Consider the following 19245-nt stretch of genomic DNA (forward strand, 5'->3'; position numbering starts at 1 on the left):
CAAAAAATTAATTTCCATGTAAGTGCTTCACTGTTACCTTGATATTTTCTGTTTCTTCTTCTGACAGGTCATAATTTAACTTGCTTTAAACTGGAATGTTCCTCTTTTTTCCCTTTAATGTCACATTTCAAGTAAAACTGTCACATTTCCTCTCTTTAGCACCAGTGATTTTAAGTATGAAACAGCAAGCTTTCCTATATCGTCATTTGGAGGGTTTTTCAAAAATGTACATAAAATCAAGAAGAGTGTTAACAGAGGATGATATTTGAAAAACTCTCATGGCTTGCCCCCCCCCTTTTTTTTTTGCAGGTGACAAGTTGCAGTTCCTGGAAATGCCTCATTACTGAGTTTACATTCTGGTCAGGCCCTTACAGTCATAATTTTGTATATTTTATGCATACTACATTTCATGTATTTCATACACATTCCCATATTATTGTTTCTATAAGCCACAATGTTGAACAAGAGTGGAAACCCCACTAAAAACAACTTAACTGTCTTTATTTTCTTTATTATTAGTGTTTATTTGGTGGAGCAGACACGTAATAACTGATGTAATATTGTGGTACTGGGCTCTTGCCCAGGAGAGAGTGGGAGTGCAGTCTTGATCTGGAGTGTTATGCGTAATCTGGCCACAAAAAGGAAGTAGAACTACTCGACTCTCGGGTCAGAGCTGTATGCTAATACTTTCTGACAAAGTGCTATTTTGTCTGCTTCACTATTGTGTTAAAATTCTGCGGAGATCTGAAGTGAACTCGAAGTAAGAGAGATCTGGTTTTTACAGTTATTTTCATTTATTTTTAATTTATTTATTTATTTTATTTATTTATTTATTTTAAGAGGTTTCGTTTTTCGGACTGACCTAATACAAACCACAATGACACTTGTTTGGGGTTGAGTGCTTCGTCCCATGTGACAGTTTAGAAGACAAAAACCATGTCATACTGGCCCATATTAAGTCATTTATTTGACCGTGATTTCCTTTTACAGTTCTGTGCACAAATACAGAATGGTGTGTCACTTACATCTGTGAAACAGGAAATGCCACATTTAGAAGAAAAAGTAAGTAAAATAGGCATTCGTAAAAGACTGACATTATAGTTCATTGTGAACACAGTAATACATTTCCACCACACCAGGCAGCTTCAAACAAATATAATGCTAACATTATCCTAAAATTCACGTTTGGTTATGTTTTCTTTGTTTTAGGTAGGAGAGCTCCATCCACAGCACATTATCCAGTGCAAACACTGCGTCAGAGTAAAACTAGAGAGTAAAGTAAACATATTCATCCCCAAAGAGAGATATTGCAGATGTTTAGTAAGCGAATCCAGCAATAATCTGCACAGAGAGTTTACTATAGTTTGATATGGAAGCATGTTTCTGCCACAAAAAAACAACAAAAAATTGCCACTTTTTATCTTACAATTTAGACTTTTTTTTTCTCAGAACCGCAAGTTTATATCTCACAATTTGGAGTTTATAACTCACAATTACAGGTTTACTGTATATTTATTGTATATCTCACAATTCTGAGAAAAAAACCAGATCTGCAAGGTATAAACTTTTTTTCTCGCAATTGCGAGTGTATATCTCAGAAGTCTTACTTTTTTTCCTCACAATTGTGAGTTTATAAATCACAATTCTTAGGCCTACTTTATTCCTCGCAATTGTGAGTTTGTCTCACAAATCTGACTTAATTTTTCACAACTGCAAGTTTATAACTCGCAATTGTGAGAAAACAGTAAAAATTGTGAGCTAAAAGTTACTTTTTTCCTCCCATGGCGGAAACAAGTTTCCATAGTTCAAGGGATAGTTCACCTAAAATTTTTATTCTATGGAAAATAAAAAATATATTTTGAAAATGGCTTCTTGGTTTTGCTTATACAGTGAAAGTCAATGGGGTCCAATGTTGTTTTTTTACCCAAATGACTTTCATTGTACGGACAAAAAAACATTCTTGGAAGTATCTTTAAGCAGGTTTGAAACGACATAACGGTGCATAAATGATGACTCATTGTTGTTTCCTATTAAGGTCCATACAGAGTGACCTAATCAGTACATCATGAAACCAGCAGACATTCTACACAGGAACAGATCCATCCTGTCAGTGATTGATTCATGTTGAATGATTCTTTTACATTATGAAGGATCAACAGGACTTCCTCAAAAGTGAGTGTGTAACCCTCAGCTAAGGTGCGGGCATGCATGAACACTTACAGCATGTATAATTGACATACATCCACACAAAGCTCGTAAAATAGGCAAAAACACACACATCTAGTTGAAAAAGGGGTCTATAGCGAGTACACTGCTTCATAATATATTGAAACACAAGTGGTTGGACCCTGTGCTGTTTGCCTCAAAATGGAGAATCACAGCGACCGTGGCAAACTGCTTTGCTTTTGGCCAGAGACTTCTCCATCATGTGCCTCTGCTGGCTGTGTGCATGCCTGTTCAAAAACAAGAAAGAAAAGATTTATTTTTTTACATGTCATTTCATCAAAAACTCATTGTAGGCTCTAATTTAAAGCACCCCTATCATGCTTTTTTGGATATGAATTCATGTAGTGTTATACAGCTGTAAATGTAAAAGGTCTGCAAAGTTTTAAAGTTTAAAGTTTTAAATGGAATTACTGTCTCGTAAAAAAAAAGAAATGATTCTAAACTGCCTGAAATGAGTTGTCAGTAATTCTAGTATTACCTCCTATTCGAACCCACGTATGTTTGTAACAAATTGCATGCACTTCCAAAGGATGACAGACTGGGCCATCTGACCAATCAGAGCAGAGTAGACCAATCACAACAGACTGGACCATCTGACCAATCAGAGCAGAGTAGACCAATCACAACAGACTGGGCCATCTGACCAATCAGAGCAGAGTAGACCAATAAAAAAAGACTAGGCCATCTGACCAATCAGAGCAGAGTGAACCAATAAAAAAAATAAAAAATAAAAAAAAGACTGGGTCATCTGACTAATCAGAGCAGAGTAGACCAATCACAACAGACTGGGCCATCTGACCAATCAGAGCAGAGTAGACCAATCACAACAGACTAAGCCATCTGACCAATCAGAGCAGAGTAGACCAATCACAACAGACTGGGCCATATGACCAATCAGAGCAGAGTAGACCAATCACAACAGACCGGGCCATCTGACCAATCAGAGCAGAGTGAACCAAAAAAAAAAAAAAAAAAGACTGGGTCATCTGACTAATCAGAGCAGAGTTGACCAATCACAACAGACTGGGCCATCTGGCCAATCAGTGCGGAGTTGACCAATCACAACAGACTTGGCCATCTGACCAATCAGTGCACAGTAGACCAATCACAACAGACTTGGCCATCTGACCAATCAGAACAGAGTAGACCAATCACAACAGACTTGGCCATCTGACCAATCAGAGCAGAGTAGACCAATCACAACAGACTGGGCCATCTGACCAATCAGAGCAGAGTAGACCAATCACAACAGACTGGACCATCTGACCAATCAGAGCAGAGTGAACCAAAAAAAAACAAAAAAAAACTGGGCCATCTGACCAATCAGAACAGAGTAGACCAATCACAACAGACTGGGCCATATGACCAATCAGAGCAGAGTAGACCAATCACAACAGACCGGGCCATCTGACCAATCAGAGCAGAGTGAACCAATAAAAAAAAAAAGAAAAAAAAAAAGACTGGGTCATCTGACTAATCAGAGCAGAGTTGACCAATCACAACAGACCGGGCCATCTGACCAATCAGAGCAGAGTGAACCAATAAAAAAAAAAGAAAAAAAAAAAGACTGGGTCATCTGACTAATCAGAGCAGAGTTGGCCAATCACAACAGACTTGGCCATCTGACCAATCAGAGCAGAGTGGGCCATCTGACCAATCAGAACAGAGTAGACCAATCACAACAGACTGGGCCATCTGACCAATCAGAGCAGAGTAGACCAATCACAACAGACTGGACCATCTGACCAATCAGAGCAGAGTGAACCAAAAAAAAACCCCAAAAAACTGGGCCATTTGACCAATCAGAACAGAGTAGACCAATCACAACAGACTGGGCCATATGACCAATCAGAGCAGAGTAGACCAATCACAACAGACTGGGCCATCTGACCAATCAGAGCAGAGTGTACCAATAAAAAAAAGACTAGGCCATCTGACCAATCAGAGCAGAGTGAACCAATCACAACAGACTGGGCCATCTGACCAATCAGAGCAGAGTGAACAAAAAAAAAAAAAAAGACTGGGCCATCTGACCAATCAGAACAGAGTAGACCAATTACAACAGACTGGGCCATATGACCAATCAGAGCAGAGTTGACCAATCACAACAGACTGGGCCACCTGACCAATCAGAGCAGAGTGAACCAATAAAAAATAAAAAAACTGGGTCATCTGACCAATCAGAGCAGAGTTGCCTCACAGAAAGAAGAGGTTTAGAGAGATTGAATCCTTTATCGAGCAGTTTCAGACACTGTGAGAAATGAGGTGAAGCTGCAATGTAGATTAAGAGAAAATTGTTTTTTTTGTTTTGTTTTTTTGTTTTGCCTTGGATGCATGTAACCCTATTGTAGGAGACCTCCAAAACAAAATAAGGAACCTTTCCAATAGCATAATAGGGGCACTTTAAGCTGCGTTTTGATTGGGTTACAGGCCTAACCTGGTCAGATCCTCCACATCTACCAGCATGGCATCCTGCTCCATGTGTAGTTCATCTCTCATGAGCAACAGCTGAACCAGCTCCTCATTCAGACCTGCAATGCAATTACAAGTCAAATCCACAAGTCTTTATTGCCATTACCACAACGAAATATGCTTGTCTTACATTGGTTGTTGCATATTATAAAAAAGAAATAAGAAGGGCATGGCGACAATTGTATGTGTTGTCAATTAAATGTTATTAATTAGATAACTAATATATAAATTATATATATATATATATATATATATATATATAAAATGAAACAATGAAACATTATGTAAATATTAATAACAGAATGGCTTATTTTGAATATTTCCATCTCCGGTCTTCACCTTGAATCTGAGAGTGCAGGTCATTGGTGATAACCTGTAACTGACCAAGACTCATGTCCCTCAGGTCCACAGGCCTCAGACTCCTCTTCATTAGACTCTCACTGATGTGTGGCAGATGTGGTAACTAAAGCACAAGAACAAAGTTGAGTCAAGTTAATTGTATTGTGTGTTTTTTTTTTATTATTAGCAAGTGCTCTGAGGTGATGTGAAAGCCCTTTTGAAAACTGAGGACACAATAAGCTTTGGGAAAGGAATATAACACAGCTCTATTCTTGGACACTCGTCTCACTGACCAGGTCTGCCACGGGGGACCTGCGGTGTAGCTGAATCTGTCTCTCCACCTCCACCTGCATGCGGGCCATGGGACGGGCCAGAGCCAGAGCCACACGCGCCTCCTCCTGCAGCCGCCGCTGTAGCCGCCAGAATTCAGAATCCTCCGAGTCCAGGTCCTCCTCTCCTGTATCCCGGTCAGACAGAGATGAACTCTGTTTACTCTATAGGGAGACAGAGGAAAAAGAAAAAATGCTCAGGTAAGATGCATACGTTTTAGTTTCAAAATGCAGAACTCGGTGTAATAGGCATTCAAGGACAATGTGTCGTATACCATAGGTGACAATGGGGTGTCCAGGCTGGTTTCTGTTCTGCTGTCCTCTGCATCGCTGTCTCTGTCACTGCTGCTGTCATTCACAAAACACATCTGTAGATTCACCCCATTCTGAAACCTGTAGAGTGCAGTGAGAAAAGAGCAAGGTCAGACAGGAAATCTGATTTAGAAGAAAGAATAAATATTCTGCAGGTGTACTACTATCTATTTTAATTATATTATTTTACTTTTGACCTTTTTTTCCACTGCTATTCATCATTTAAGATTTGCATATTCTGACTGTTTCTGCATAAATGATAATTTTTACCATTTTACTCAATTCCATTGTCCTTTGTAATATTGTTTTAATATGCTACTTTGATACTTGTAGCGGTGTAAAATACAACCAAAGACTTTGAAATTATGCACTTTAGAGTATATTTTGATTGGCAATCTATCAGCATCGTGTGGAAAAAAACAAACAAACAAAAAAAACATTAATTTTAGTCACATAGCATGAACAATTTGAAGAAAAAATGGCTTAAAAACACAAAGAAAAGTTAAAAAAAAATTAAACTTCACATAAAAACTTCAGATTGTATTTAAAACTGAACCGCAAAAGAGTGAAAGTTCTATTTTTAGTGTCTGTGAACCTCAGTGAAACACACTTCCCACGGAAAGACTTTCCTCTTCAAATGCAAGAGAATCTTGTGGTTAATAGCATTCTAAGAAAACACTGACTGCTTCAAGTAATTCTATAATTACAGTTGAAGACTTCATTGGCAGAGTTTACTCCTGTAGACTGGTATGAGACTGAATCTGTGGTATCTCTTGTAAAGAAATTAAGTAAACAAAGATAAAGAGTTTTGTGGGGAAACATGCTCATTCTGTTTCATTTCAACCGTCTTTGGACTTTCTTTTGCTTGGATTTCTAGGAACCTTCTTTGGACTTTCTTTTGCTTGGATTTCTAGGAACCTTCTTTAACGTAGGTGCAAATTGAGAAAAGCACAGAAAAACAGCAATTCCCACACCATCAAACATGGCCAAACCATGGATTTGTGGTAAAATTATGACTGATGCAAAAAATAAAAGTCTTAAATAAGATGGTAAGTGATAAATTATGAGGTTTCTGACTTTATTAAGAGAAAGCGTTAAAATAATAATTGTACAGTACATAACTGTACATAAATGTTTAGTGCAGATTAAATATAAAGACACTGATCTCTTAAGAAGCACATTTTTGCAGAAAGATTATTTTGCAGATGAATTGCTGGTATTTTCACTCTCTGCAACATCTTTTCATCTCCACATCAGCAATGTCTGAATTCCTTTCCCATATCATTGTTGAAAAAATGAGAAAAGTCAACAGACTCTCTTTCTACCATCCCAAAGTGCTCTAAACATGAAACGGTAAGCACAGCACACCAGACTAAAATAGAAACAAAGTAAAAATTGTTCCTGTCAAATATTTGTTTGAGCAAACAGTGAAAACAAAGTAGAGACTGGTGTCAAGCGAGACATTGGGTTGACTATACCCAAGACAACATAAATTATACACTGAAATCGAATTCTAGGTTTGTTAAGCTGCAATGAGCCCTGCACTTCCTGTCACCTGATGGAGTTTGGGTTCCTTCCTTGCCACTGCCACCTTTGCCTTGCATAGTTGTGGTTTAAAATACACTTAATATTCAGTAATAATATCAATTTTAATTAGGGTGACCAGATTTCTCAATTCTCAGAGTGGAATTCAAGACTCCCTTTTTAATAATTTATATAATATGTGTGATAAATATAATAATTAATAACTCTTTTTTTTTGTTTTTAAAGATTCTCTTTAAATGTACACAAATGCTTATTTTTGACATCTTAACGTCCGACTTAAAAGGAATTTTTTGACTATGGAAGTCAATGGGGTATTTGGTTACCCATATTCTTCAAAATATCTTATTTTATGTTAATTGGAAGAAAGAAATTCATACAGGTTTCGAACAACTTGAGAAAATGATGAAAGAATTTTCATTTTTGAGTGAACTATCTCACTGACACCAGATCACACCTTCACTATCAATAGAGAATTGTGATTGGATGGTAATTTTGTTCTCCAAAATATACAATGACGTCACTGACTCTCTCTATTGCTTAGCTATAAACAATTTTTTAGGAAAGGTGAAATATGGGACAAAACATGATTTTGTTTTTCATAGTAAGTTGGGACACTATTAAATACAGGACTGTCCTGGTAAAAACTGGACATCTGATCATTTAACTGCACTGACACTATTGGATTAGAACCAAATTTGAGTTGAATTGAGCTGGATAATGGCGGTCACCGTGATTTTGCCAAGACAACATATTTTGTTGATCCAGGAACAACATTCCAGTCGTAACCCTATTCCTACCCATACACCCTACCATAAGTTTTCCCTAAAATCAGAGGGAAATGATAGGTGAATAACACTGATGTAGAAGCACCTAACCCTGATTGTAAGCCTAAACTTGACGTAAACTGTAAACTTGTCCCTTAAATCTGATTGGTTGACTCAAATGTTGATCCAGGAACATGTATTACTTGGTGAAATCACGTCGATAATGGCAATTGTCAATTTACATCAAATCAATAAACATCCTACAGGGAAGGGCAATAAGTGTAATGAACCAGTTGAATATGTTCTCATACACTGCATAACATAAACAAATAAAAGACATGTATTCAAGGATAAGTGCAGGAAATGGAACATAATACACTCTCATTAGAAAATCTTCTGGATGATGTGAAATGTGAAAGAATTTGTATGCAATATGCAATTTTTAGGTTTTTGAAACAGGAATTGATTTAAGAATATAGTTTTGTTTTTCCTTCTCATTTTCCATCGATGCTTCACACTCTAGTTCAGTTGGTGGCGGAAGAAGAAGAAGAAGAAGAAGAAGAAGAAGCAAAAGCAGAAGAAGAAGAAGAAGAAGAAGAAGAAAAATAAGCAGAAGAACCAGAAGTAGAAGAAGAAGATGAAGAAGAAAGCCCTATTGTCTATACTGAAGAGCTGCTTATAGCGGAACTGAACTTGTTTCATTATTGATGAACTTTTAGTTATTGAACTGAGTTGAAACAACACTGAACTTTATACATTTTAAACCACTAACACTGTTATTTTTATGTTTATTAATGTGAAGCTGCTTTGAAACGATCGGTATTGTATTACGCGCTATATAAATAAATGTGACTTGACAGTTCTCATGGTTAAAAGAAAATGATGCTTTGTCATCTAGTAACAAAAATATTCTCAGCAGAACCTTTTAAAATACTTGCAAATGTTTTCATTATTATTATACTACAGGGCCGTTGAATGCTTGAATCTGATTGGTTGACGAACGTTCTAAGGTGTGCATTATTTTCAGGGAAACGCACAGCTAAAGTAGTTCCAGGCAGGTCTTGACCGCATTACAGTTCCATATCGCTTCGCGTAGTTAACTGTAATAACGGAAAATAGGATACAATTCATAACAAGAAAAAAACATTTAGCCCCATGCGCTTGATCTGCAATTTTCAATGTCTAGCTTCACAATCAATGGAAACATGCAGTTTAATTTTAATAAATAAAGTATATTCCTATCTATAATCAATAGAAAATGAATCTGAATATAGGCTAAATAAATGGATAGTTCTGCAGCACGGATTTTTATTGCAGATAATATAACAAATAAATAATTATTGATAGGCCTTACTTGTTAAAAGGCTTTTTTTTTCTTCTTCATTTATTTGGCTAGTCTACTGTCATCTGTCAATAATAGAAAGAAAAAAAAGAATGAACGAATTAATTAAAACGAATTGAATTAATAAATAAATAATAATATTGACGCACATGCTTTTCTGTCTCATTATTGCAACATCTCTCTCTAATAACTGCATAAAGTCGAGCCGAGGACACACTTTAAGGCCGGTTATGAATGTAATTTGATACTTATGACTGATCATGCCCAAATGCGTGTTCAGCGCGTTCAGTCTGTGTTCAAAGTCGGTGTTTAAAATCTGCTGCAGTCGATGAAAACAGTCAGAGAATGTGTCCGCTAGTCGTGTGTCCCCAGCATTAGTCTGCTATCAGTGGCTCAAACCTCCGTTACTAACTCTAAAATGACGTTTTGGAATTAGCAACGGAGGCATTGGATTAGATGCGTAAGAAATTAGTCCTACATACAAGAGCGTTTTAATGACAAAAACTTTACAAACGTCTTGAAATACATAATCTGAACAATGTTTCGAGGTGTGGTAACTGTAGTATAAGCGGAATAATTGACTTCAGGCCGTTGAATTATTAGAAAAATAATGCACACCGAGGTGTAACGGCCACTCCGCTTCGCGTCGTGACCGCATTACCACCTCGGGTGTGCATTATTTTTCTAATAATTCAACGGCCTGTCGTCAATTATTCCTTACTTATTTTACCAGTAGCTATATCATCCCAGTCAATACAGTTATACACTAAAAACAATCAACATAAGACACACAACATCAAGCCACTGATCACAAGCGCACACTGACCGGGAGGACGGGCAGTTTTTGCTGCTCTTGCTGCAGCCAGTAAAGGTAACTGGTCCGTCGTCATAGAAACTGCCAAGGGCCAGCTTCTGCCTAATGGACTCCCTCTCGTTCCTCTGGGCCTGAGTTCAAACACAGTGGACTTCAATAAATGAAGAGAACGCTCATAGACAGTCAACACAACATGTAGGCCACAGAAGACCTCGCGACCAGTAATATTTGATGAGGCATTTTAAATGTCATCCGCTTTAATTCAACGTCTATTGAATGCTTGTGTTAAAGGGTAAACAACTCGCTGGATTTCAAGGACAAGAAGGTATCGGTGTGGGAGTGTGAATAGGAAGGTACAATATAAATCAACAAACAGCAAATTACAAAGACGAAGAGAAAAAAATGGAGAGACCTGAGGCGGTGCGCATGAAGCCCTCGACAAACATACCCACATAAGCATCATAAATACATAATCGCCTGACTATTCCTGATGACGTTATAATGGTAAGAATAATGTTCTCTCAGATGTGCATACTACACTCAGTTCATTGCCATGGCAACACGGTTGCCTTCTGATGGTGCTCAGAATGACTAATATTTAAAAATGCCTTGCACTCATCTCTGCAATAATCGTAAGGCCTTCTATTGTAAAATGCAATAATTTTCCCTTCCTATATCCACGGACATGCTTATTTTAGCTCACTTTCATTTTCAGCCTGATTGCAGAGCAGTTCCACTGAGATTAACATTTGGATGGAGAAATATATGGGGCAGAAGAGAGGCCGATTCATGATGCACGTTACTGAAACACCCATAGCTCAGCTTGTGATGTAATATTAGCAGTCTGTAAAGCAAATTTCCTGTGCATTCTGAGGAATGGGAACAGCTAAATTTGATTGCTTTTATTAATGAGTGAGATGTTGCCATTAAACTAGCAGATAATGCCAAGCAAAAACAGCCATCCATATACACACAAAATACAACCTTGTGTGGGATGGGTTGAATTGGTCCCAAATCAAGCAGTGTATTTATTTATTTTTCTCTTTTTCAGTTTTGATCATATATCGATGAACTAAATCTACAAGAAATGTAACATCCATCACTCAGAATGTAGTTCCTTTCTTAATATCAAAAATATTCGTTTATCTTGAAGCCACCTCATACAACATGATTTGGCAAATATACACTTGTGTATGTACACACACAATATAAAGCACACTGATGCCACGCTTACACTATAAAAAATCAATAATATATATATATATATAGACCTGTCTTACCTGGTAAACACATTTCTCTTGGTGCACCATCTTTCAGCGCATCGTATAGTGCAGCAGCCTAGCCCTACCTTCTACTGCAGTGTCTGAGCTACACCCTTGAGACCAGCATCACACACACATGAAAGAGGGGGAGGAGGGAGAGTGCAAGCGAGCATGCAAGGAGAGCACAAGCGTCTCACAATGGAACGCAGCCACTTAAAAAAAAAAAAAGAAAAAAGCAGTGAACTAGATCCGTAATTTGGGATCAATTGCACACTAGATTTTTAAATAATTTTTTTTTTAAAGTGAACTAGATCCATATTTTGGCATCAATTTCACACTAGATTAATCTATTTAATCTATCCACAGATTTTTATAATGCACAAAATTGGGTGGTACAATTATTATTCAACCCCCATTGCAAATCAGGTTTCACGAGTTCACACTTACATATAATTAAGTAGAGTAAAGGTAATGCGTATTTGCTATACTGTCCCGGAGGACGGCTCCGAGCTCGGAATTTGGCCCAAACCCAGAGAACTCCCCCATCCCAGGTTGGGATAGGAATAGTTAGAAGTGAGGAGACGGGGTGGTGGAAGGATGCTAGAAAACTGTCAATAAACAGAGGCAAGTCTGCTCTTGTCTCGTTAATTGAGTTGAATTATCTGAACATGCTCCTTCAGAACTTTGTTAATAAAACATAATTTCACGTGTTCACAGTTACATATGATTAAATAGAGTAAAGGTAATGCATATTTGGTGTGCTGTCCAAGGGTAGGGCCCCAAGCTCAGAATTTGGCCCGAACCCAGAGAACTCCCCCAAAAAGCAAATTTAGCAAAGGACAGCCAACAGACTAAAAGTGAGCACCGAAGTTGGCGGTTTGGCATTTCGGAAGAAGTGTAGTCATTTGACAGGGAGGACCCATGCAAACTCTGACGGGAGCAGCTTGCAGCGTTGGACAGGTGGACCCTACCGGCCACGATTTGGAACGCCCTATCGGAAGGGCAGCGTGATTTAAGCCGTCTGACCAGGAGCCTACTGGCCTGCGGGAGCGGAGGGACCTCACTGCTTCGGCAGTGGAGAAAATTAGCAAGAGAAACAGAGCTCCTGCGTGAGCAGAGGGGACATCACTATTGTGGCGGTGGAGAAAATTAGGGCAGAGAAACTGAGCTCCTGCGGGAGGGCGTTCGTCGAGAGGGGCGGGCATTGTTGAACGGGGTGCGGCACCGGGGAAAGCCACGGTGCGTGGCTGAGCGGAGGGAGGAGGAGTGGGACCTGGCAGCGGCGGAATCTGGGGCTTGCTGAGGGCCTGCTGACACGGCCTGACAATTGTCTTCTAGCGTGTTAATCAAAGACTCGAGGGAGAGGGATGTGAGATAACAGGGCATCCTTGTGGGATTATGCGCATTCTCTGGGGGCTTTGGTTTTGTCATAATGATGTAATGAGGATGGTAATATGGCCAAAACTACTGGGGATATTCTGGAAGTTGTGGCTTCTGGGTTGGTGCTTGAAAAACTGATGTAGTGGGCATAGAGTTTGGAACTGGTTTATCTGAGGGCTTTGGTTTTCCATGATGATGGTAATGTAACAACTGAGACAATCAGACACAACTATTTGTTACATTTAACAAATAAGCTTTAAAGCTCACTCTTAGGAATGAAACATCCCCCCAAAAGAGACAAGAGAGCAAAAAAGTCCTCAGTCACCAGGGCGATTATCAGATAAGATGGTTTTATTGCTGTGAAAAAAATGTGGTCATGTGGTCAGACCGTGGCCATAGGAAAGACAGAAACAAACATTAAAACAGACTTTCCTGCATTAATATATAGACAAACTGATCTAAAAATGAACATGCATCCCAGGATACTGTGTGAATGATTTACTGTCTTGTGTGTCTTTTGATACTATTATTTCTTTGATGCTATGTATTTTATGATAGAACCAATGCTCAATGTAACCTCAACTATACAGCGTTTGGTCTCTATAAATTGGTACATTGAAGATCGAAACAATCGTGTATATGATATGTCGACAGCTGCGCAACATATTAGTATTACAAGAATCTTTAATAGTTTCTTCATCAGCAACCAATCCAGCTGCACATGCAAATGAGCACGCTTGAAGCAAAGAGCCATAAAACTCCCCAACAGAGGAATTTTCCTGCTTGGAAATTTCACCTTTCTCATTGGTCAAGCAAACCTGGAGAGGTGGGACTTTTCTCAGGCTTTATTAGAGCCAAATTCAAAGTGACCTCCCTCTTCTTCTGGCTTCTACTGCTGCTTCTTCAGGTTGATGTGCGTCTGGACCCCCACCGGAGCCCATGGGTGCTGACAAGCCTTGACCACAGCCTGATATGTATTCACTCTCCCAACTGAGTCAGCCTGTAATTTCTTCATTCGGATCTTCGTTCTTCGTTCGGATGCTCTTGCTTCCTGCTCTGCGCTTTGCTCTATCGCTTTTATATTTTTATATTTTATCTCCTTTATCTCCTAATTTTAACTTCAGCAAATCAGCACAGTGCTCAAACGACAAAGCCTGGATTACTACAAAAAAGCAGAATTATTTTATCCGACCACCCTCCACTGAAAGCCATCAGCTTACATTCCAGGGAAGGAAAACACACCTGCCTACATTCAAAAGGATAAGAGAGAAAATGCCTCTTCTGGTTCAAGAATCTACTTGCTGCACAAACTGCCACAGACTTTTACAAAGGACTGCAGTTCTTGAAACAAAGTTACTTGCGGGACTACCAAACCAGACGGAACACAAAGCAGAGCTTCGTCATGGACGCCCTCAGCATACAGCCGGTGAGTCCCATGAATCTAGTGCTCCTCGACAGGCCATACTGAGTGTAGAGAAACAAGCCATAACTGATCAACATATTAATCGATGGCACAAACAGGGAGCGAGACCCAAAGGCGCACGAGGCATCAGATTGTCACGAGCATCATATATTGCCGCAGTAGCATCCTCTACCCCAGATACCAGCTACGACAAGGATTGCAAACACTGGTTTCCTACCCCCACCTACACATCTTGAGAACAGATTTGAAGTATTAATGAATTAATGAAGAAAACTTTCTTCAGTTAAACAAAGACAAAACTGAAGTTATAGTGTTTGGAAACAAAGATGAAGTTCTCAAGGTGAACGCATACCTTGAAGCTAAGGGTCAAACAACTAAAAATCAAGTCAGGAATCTCGGTGTGATTCTTGAGTCAGAGCAATAATTAAATCTAAACTATCATCTGAAAAATATTGCAAGAATTAGATGCTTTGTTTCCAGTCAAGACTTAAAGAAACTTGTGCATGCTTTCATCACCAGCAGGGTGGATTATTGTAATGGACTCCTCACTGGCCTTCCCAAAAAGACCATAAGACAGTTGCAGCTCATACAGAACGCTGCCGCCAGGATTCTGAGCAGAACCAGAAAATATGAACATATCACACCAGTCCTCAGGTCTTTACACTGGCTCCCAGTTATATTTAGGATTGATTTTAAAGTATTATTACTGGTATATAAATCACTCAATGGCCTATGACCTCAATACATTGCACATATGCTCACTGAATATAAACCGATCACTCAGATCATTAGGATCATATCAGCTAGAAATACCAAGGGTTCACTCAAAGCATGGTGGGTCTGCTTTTAGCTATTATGCCAGCCACAGCTGGAACCAGCTTCCAGAAGAGATCAGATGTGCTCCTACAGTAGTCACTTTGTTTAGCTGTGCATTTAATGAATGAGCACTGTGCCACTGTTCATCCGACTGTTTGCACTGTATTTTATTTCCTTTTTATTCTAAACTGTTCTTATTTATTTTGATTATTTGAATTACTTCTATGTAAAGCACTTTGAATTACCATTGTGTATGAAATGTGCTATATAAATAAACTTGCCTTGCCTTGCCTTGAAACTCATGGAACCATCAAAATCCTTTTTCAGGAACTTCACAAAATGCTTTCACTGCAAAGGCCATGCAAGTATACATTTTGCATACAAGGTGCTCTGAAAATAACAAGCTGATGGTCCTTTTCATTGTTAAATGAATCTCTTCCTTAGCTTCATTCCCTGTTTACAGTTTCATTCTGTCACTTTCCATTTTACCCATGTATGTATGATTGTGCGTAGGTATGTATGTTCAGATTAGTTGTGTTTGTGATTTAGTTAATAAACTTGTGCACAATACATATTTGGTTCTGAAAAGTTTATTTTACGATTTAGATTTTAACTACACGCTCTGAGTAGTACTGTAAAGTAAGAAAGAAATTAATAAACAATTAACACTGAATGTTCACGGGACAAACAGGTTAATTGATTGTAATATAAATTTTACTACATTAAGTTAATTCTATTCACACCTTAAATTATCCAAATATTCATAATTAATTATAACAAGTTATGATTAATTATTAATATTTCTTTGAGCTAATTTGTTACAGTAATGAGGGTGCTAATATGGCCAAAACTTATGGGACCAGAAAGGGGCTTCTGGGTTGGCGCCTGAGCAACAGTTGGTTTGGTGGGAGGGCCTATTGGCTTAGCTTTGGGATAACCCATGCCAGGATAATGGTAATGAGGGTAGTAGTAAGGACAAAATGTTTGCAGAAATGCTTGAGGGTACCCAGGAGTTTGATGTTTGAGCATTTCTTGTGATGTGGACTTAGAATCTTCACCAGTTTCAGTGGTAGATGGTCCTAGCATTGTGTCTGCTGCTGAACTCAGTGCATCAAGAGGAGAATAAGGCAGTAGATAGATGCAGATATTCAGGACGATTAGGTCCAATGAAGGTTTAATTTGCAGTTGTAGAGATCATAGGACAAGAAATTTCCCTTCCATTGAATCTACATCAAATAACTCCCTCCATGAAATACATCATGGACATCCAGTTTGGCCCTTCTTATGCTATGCTCACTATAAGTAGAACGGAAAAAGCAATACCTGTTGCATAACACCACCTCCATCATAGGGTGTAGCATAGACAAAACCTCCATAAATGAGAATGGTGTGTCCACAATGAGGTGGCAACTTGGTGAGAGGTGCACCATTATCTGTGATTTACTGTACATAAAAAGAATTAAAACCAAGTTTTTGTCCTGAATAGATGCCATTCACATAAAAAATGTCTGAGTGGGAGAGTAAAGGACTAGTACAACAAACTCTAAGATATAATGCTAGCATTAAATTCTTTAGTAAACTAATAAATAAATTCACAGGTTACCTCGACAAAGCTCAATTTGTGCTACTTCTGGACCACTAAGTTGTAACTTCATGAGATCGTCACCACACCTCAACTTTGGACATGTGGAATTCCCACTTCACTACATCATACAAAACTCTAATGCATTTTTATAATTAAATTAAACCATGCGCTCATTACATACATGGCACTGCCGCCTCAACTCTGATTGGTTCTGTTCACGAGCTGGGGTGGGACTTACAATTTTATTGGGTCCATCAGATGTTTGTAACTGACTGAATAATTAAGAAATACTTTAGATCGGACTAAACCATTTATAGGGAGGTAAGAGAAGCAGATATTTGGAAAAAAAATATTTAACCAAATTGCATGTTTTTGTGGTTTTCATTTAAATCTCAGGCATACAACTAATATAAATATTAGAATTATTCATACAACAGGGGCCTATATAGTATAACTGCTGGATTTTGTATAATTGTCACCACCTTTCACTCCACTAGCGACGGCCCTGGGAGTAGGTAGGCCTACCACAATCCTGGTCCAAACTTTATGTGGCACGTTGGCACGCTGACTCGTTGTCTTCATGCTCGTCTATAGGCAAACGCCTTCTGGGTCGAGAACACTTAACAGTAACCGTACTGTCTCCCTCTTCACCGTAAATCCTTTCTGGATACATTTTAAGTGCATCATTCTGTATCCAATCATTTGTCTGGATCCCGCGATTTCCTCAGATATATAGCTGGATAACTCCGCCTTTAAAGTCTTTTCCGGCACAGTAGCCTATGTATTTTATAACGTCCTAAAACAAATGGTAATGCCATGTTGGTAGATTAGCACCTGTAGACCTGTCCTTTTGTTGAAAGACTAGATAAAAGTAAAAAGCTACTATTTTTTTTAGATCCATGTCCGAGGCAGTTCGACTTAAAGCGACACTAAGGAACTTTTCCTCTTCGGTCGCCCTACAGGTTGTCCCAACCCTCTGCTTTTACCCCACTCAGTGCCTCTGTTGTTAAGGGGCCCAGCCGATGTCCCTCCTCTTAATCCAGAGCCATCAACTCGCTTGTTCAGCGGCACTGGAGAGGGCCTTAACAGCTTGCCGATGGGCTTGGCCTCGGATTCTTAAATCCTTAAGAATTTTGATGACAGGTTTAGCAACAAAGCCTCGACAGCTAACCATAACAGGGCAAACATTTGATTTCCAGCCACGTTGTTCCACGTCGGCTGCTAGCTCAGCATACTTGCGTTCATAGGCCTCCTCCACAGTCCAGAGCATCCTCCCAGGGCACAGTAAGCACAAGGTCTGGTCTGAGACTGGTAACAACAATTTCGGGTGGGAAACAAAGCCTCTGATTCAAGTTAGCTAAAAGCTTCCAGTCACAAGCTCCACCCAGCTGGCCAGTATCTGAAGTCTTCACTTTGAGCTCCCTTGCCCCTCCCTCCACAAACACCTTTATTGGAGCACAAAGACATAATGGAGGAGGAAGGGCATTGATGGAGGTCCAATGACGCTGCAAGATACTTCGGTACCTGGTTGTGCCTCCACGTATATTGACCTTGCGTCAAGCTTACCTTGCAGTCAACCAAGATGTGCTTCACGTTAGCTCAAAATGAACAGAGGGGGCACGTAGGATCTTCCCCGTACCATTTGCTGAGGTTCACTGGAGATGGAAGGACATCGTGGCTCGTAACATGAAACTAATTTGAGAAGCTTCCATGCCCTATAGTTCCTTCCAAGAGAATTTTCTCCTTTTGACTGCCTCCCATCAAATCCACTGCCCTTGCTTTGCTTGGGAAACAGCCTTTGCACATCTTGTTGCATGCCTTGTAGCTATATAGTTGCCTTGTAGCTATATCATCTAATTCAATACAGTTATACACTAAAAACAATCAACATTATATAAGACACACAACATCAAGCCACTGATCACAAGCGCACACTGACCGGACACTGACAGACTCCAGCCAGTCTGAGCTAATTAACACACTCCCAAGCTAAGTACTTTATGGCCATGCAAGCTTCAAAGAGATGAGCCTAGCTAAAGGAAGAACGTTGCCAACATTAGGTAGTTTGCAAAAGACGGATTGGTTCGGAGATGGCACAGTTCGAGGCCCACAAAGATAACGCCAGAGGTTGTTTGACCCACAAGACAGATATACAAAGCAGACCTTCTTCTTCCTAAGGACCTCCGAGCGACCCCAGGGTTGAAATCGCTTTAAACCCACAGAGATTCAGACTTTACATATTAAAATTAATCAAATCATTCCAAAGAACGATGCTAGATGGACTTATAATCAAACAGTTCAACTGCATAATCCTTTATCATGTCTAGCCTACTATATATGTGAGTATTGTGCTTAGATCACACATAATTCATGCAATTATTATAACTAGCCTATTGGATGGTTCACTGAATGTGTTTCTTGTTTCTTATCATTATGATTGTATGCTCGTAATTCAGAAGATGGCTTGACTGAAACCTGTGTAAATATATTATATCCTTATTATAAGAAATCATGACTAAACTTTACTCTCTGTACTCTCTGCTTAGAGCGGGAAGGTAAGAGACCAGATAAGGTAATTTACTGTATGTGAGGAGGAGAAACAGCCTCCTCTGAACTAAAGACAGTGTCTTATTGGT

At 39.1% G+C, this 19245-nt stretch overlaps 1 protein-coding gene across 1 annotated transcript; it reads right to left on the reverse strand.

Moving 5' to 3' along the window:
- Window positions 1-949: 949 nt before the first annotated feature.
- On the reverse strand, window positions 950-11575 carry LOC311086878 (schwannomin-interacting protein 1). The gene is made up of 7 exons (XM_084120062.1): window positions 11424-11575; window positions 10156-10274; window positions 5642-5759; window positions 5331-5531; window positions 5038-5161; window positions 4664-4757; window positions 950-2453 (listed from the first exon to the last, which is right to left on the reverse strand). Exons 1-7 carry the CDS (start codon window positions 11451-11453, stop codon window positions 2363-2365), a joined length of 777 nt encoding a protein of 258 aa, XP_083976188.1. The 5' UTR covers window positions 11454-11575; the 3' UTR covers window positions 950-2362.
- Window positions 11576-19245: the final 7670 nt, after the last annotated feature.

The sequence above is a fragment of the Abramis brama genome (genome assembly GCF_963993115.1).
Source record: "Abramis brama genome assembly, chromosome: 7".
NCBI classification, from domain to species: Eukaryota; Metazoa; Chordata; class Actinopteri; order Cypriniformes; family Leuciscidae; genus Abramis; species Abramis brama.